The sequence below is a fragment of the Cyprinodon variegatus genome, unplaced genomic scaffold (assembly GCF_000732505.1).
Source record: "Cyprinodon variegatus isolate N-32 unplaced genomic scaffold, C_variegatus-1.0 Scaffold1053, whole genome shotgun sequence".
NCBI classification, from domain to species: Eukaryota; Metazoa; Chordata; class Actinopteri; order Cyprinodontiformes; family Cyprinodontidae; genus Cyprinodon; species Cyprinodon variegatus.
In genome coordinates, this window is record NW_015151506.1 from 251,178 (window position 1) to 254,169 (window position 2,992).

At 36.4% G+C, this 2,992-nt stretch overlaps 1 protein-coding gene across 1 annotated transcript in view; it reads right to left on the reverse strand.

Annotated features, from left to right (window-relative positions):
- The window catches only part of srsf10 (serine/arginine-rich splicing factor 10), a 9,233-nt gene extending 6,241 nt beyond the window's left edge, over positions 1–2,992 (reverse strand). Inside the window, exon 1 of the mRNA XM_015399865.1 lies at positions 2,767–2,992. Coding sequence (XP_015255351.1) covers positions 2,767–2,819 — 53 coding nt within the window. The 5' untranslated portion in view covers positions 2,820–2,992. The remainder of the gene's footprint in view (positions 1–2,766) is intronic.

Sequence of the window (2,992 nt, forward strand, 5' to 3'; positions counted from 1 at the left end):
TATTTGCGGAAACATTGCATATTCTAAAAACAAAAAAAGCATAACACTTAAATATCCTTTGGAAGGTTACTGTTACTGCTCTGAGCACGTCCGATGATGACGTCAGAATGTAAAACATACCCATTACTTCCAGAAAAGTTTTCAATATTTTCTATAGAATTTAGTTTAGAATTCTTTAATGTTTTAAGTATATAAATAAGTATTTTCAGTACCGTTATTACGCAGTTTTTCCAGCGATCCAGATTTTATTATGTATGCGCAGGATCGATCAGGCTTCTGGGATGGATTTGGTAGTGACAGCTTGCAATAAAAACTTCAATGACGGTGCAAATTAAGCATGTCAGAAGAGTGGAAATATTTTACTCTCCAGAATGATGACTGTCCTAAAGCCACTTGCAATTTCTGCAACATGGCATTTGAAGAGGATGTAGCAGCAGAGCCTTGTTTAACACTAAGAAATTAATTCGTAGTCTGAGGACAAAACATGACGATTTGTATGAAGCATTTTGTAAAGCTGCAGAAGGAAAGTTGCTAAAGCAAAGCAACAAACATTGGATGTTATGAGGAAGGTCGGTCGATTTTATTGCTCTTGACAACCAGCCCATCTCAGTAGTTGAGAATGTTGGACTCAGGCGTCTGCTGGAAGTTTTGGACCCGCGCTACGTTCTGCCCTCTAGACACTACACTGCCGTCAGCGGTACCACAGCAGTACAGCTAAAATACAATACAAAGTCACCTGAATCGAAATGTTGTTCATTTAAATACTGACATTTGATCCCGAAATGTCTGATTTAAAGAGTCCCGTACTGCATGCTCATCAGTTCCATGGGGGGGTCATTGATCAGAACGCTTCAGAAAAGCTAAACTTTTGCTCAAAATATTAAATTTACCTTTATTCTTTTTAAGAGTTAATGGAATTTACAATAATAATAGTTATTGATGAAATTATTAGTCTTATAAAAAGTTGAGTTACATGCTAAAATATTTTTGAATTCAGAAATTTTATTACTAAAGGTAAAATATCCGACCGGGACTAGAATTCGGATCGGAGGCCTTAACTGCTGATCAGGACATCCCTAGTTTCAGGCAAATGTTAGAAAAACTTACAAGTGTTTAAACATTTACTTCATAAAATACAGATACTTTATAAAATACACAAAACATATACTATATAAATAAATAAAATAAAAAAACTCCCTCCAGTTTTAGCTCTAATAGAGCAGCAGCAAGGGTGTAAATGACGAACTTTGCAAGGAGCTGAAACATCTGCACCTGCATTGATTTATTATGAATTGAAAAAAATCTACAACTGGGATTCAAAGAATAAAGACTCTATGTGTAAAAAACAACTTCCTTAATTGAGAAAACCTCCGAATTGAAACCATAAAAATTTCAAACTGGTCAACCTTTCAGGTACTAAATTTTGTGCGTTTCTCCAACTTCCGATCCAAATGTATCATTTGCCCCCTTCCTTCCTCAAAGACTAAACATTACCAGTAGTTATTGAACACTCTGGTAACCGCCTGATAAAACCATCAGGTGTCGATTGTAAACCAAAAAGCTCCTTGCAAATCCATCTCCACACCCCTCTGTGAAAATGCAACAAGTTACATCGAAGCAATGAATGCAGACATGTCTGCTGCACTACAAGTTGCCTGTTAAAACTTTTAAAACTTCAAACTGAAACCTGACAAAGCAGTGAAGTATAATTTAGAGGGATTAGGCTGAATGTTTGCCATGACTCTGATGATTCAATTACAGAACTAGTCGATTGTCAAACATGTAAAACATGCTGTTTGCAACCTTTTATGGAAATGCTGTTTGCTGAAAAACAAAAACCTACTGACAACAGAAATTAGGACCAAACTTGTACAAATATAATAGTATATGAACTATTTTCCATTAAAAATGTAATTATATCTCTCTCTCATTATATATAAGGATTTATTTTTACATGTTTTTCCATTTGCAATAATTTCAAATGCAGGAAGTTTTTTTCTAATCCAAATATTTGTGAAGATAATTTACTGTCATTTTAGAATAATCAAAATATCTTTAGATTTGGATTAATCTAACACTAAAACAGTAGAGAGCTGCAGCCCAAACACATTAGTATGAATAAAGTAAATACTGTAAATCAACGTTTAGCCTCTAGATTACCATCCTTTAATTTCCCTTACAACATAATTGAAAGGTAAACTCTCACATTTAGAAGAAAAAACCTTTACACTTTATTTCAAGCTTTAATATAAAGTAAAAAATAGAAATAACAATGTGTATCACTAGCTTTAGCCATAGCATTAGCGGCCTAGTTTGGGTTCACTACTGTTGACTATCAGGACTCGTAAGCGTAAACAATAGCGATCAAGCAATTAAGAAAAAGATGAGTAGCAGACATTTGTAGTATCTAAAAAACAGAAAAAAAATGTCGGTTTCTGGTCGTTAATACGGTCGTTTAAATAACGTTCCTGTAGAATTTCAGGTTACTTTGACCATCAAACCTCCATAGACCTTTTGTTCTTCGGCTTCTGTCACCGTGTTCAATTTTTCTGTCAAAAACTCAAAACTCGCGGGAACAAAAACAGAGGTGATTAAAAGCTAAATCACGGTTTCACTGAATGAAAGAGCCTAAAAACAAAGCAGTGTTCTGCTTATATTCGCCCTAGTTTATTTTTAGTCTGTGCGCACGCGGCTATCTTTAGATGCTAAGCTAACGCGCAGCTAGCTGCCGTTAACCCGCACCTAAAGCTGCTTGTGAAAACTCACCTGGACTCATCGGAGATGTTCCGGACAAACAGAGACGTGTTTGGAGGCCTCATTTATCCGGAAAAACACTCAAACCCACTCAAAACACAGGGGAGAAAAAATCCAAATCGGCTCCGAACCGAAACCGTCGAACAGACTTTAACTGCGAGGGCAGACAGGAAGGCCGCGCAGCTGCTCTGCGCCTTTTAGCTCTTCTTTGTGCAACCAGAGGCGCGTCCGCTCCACA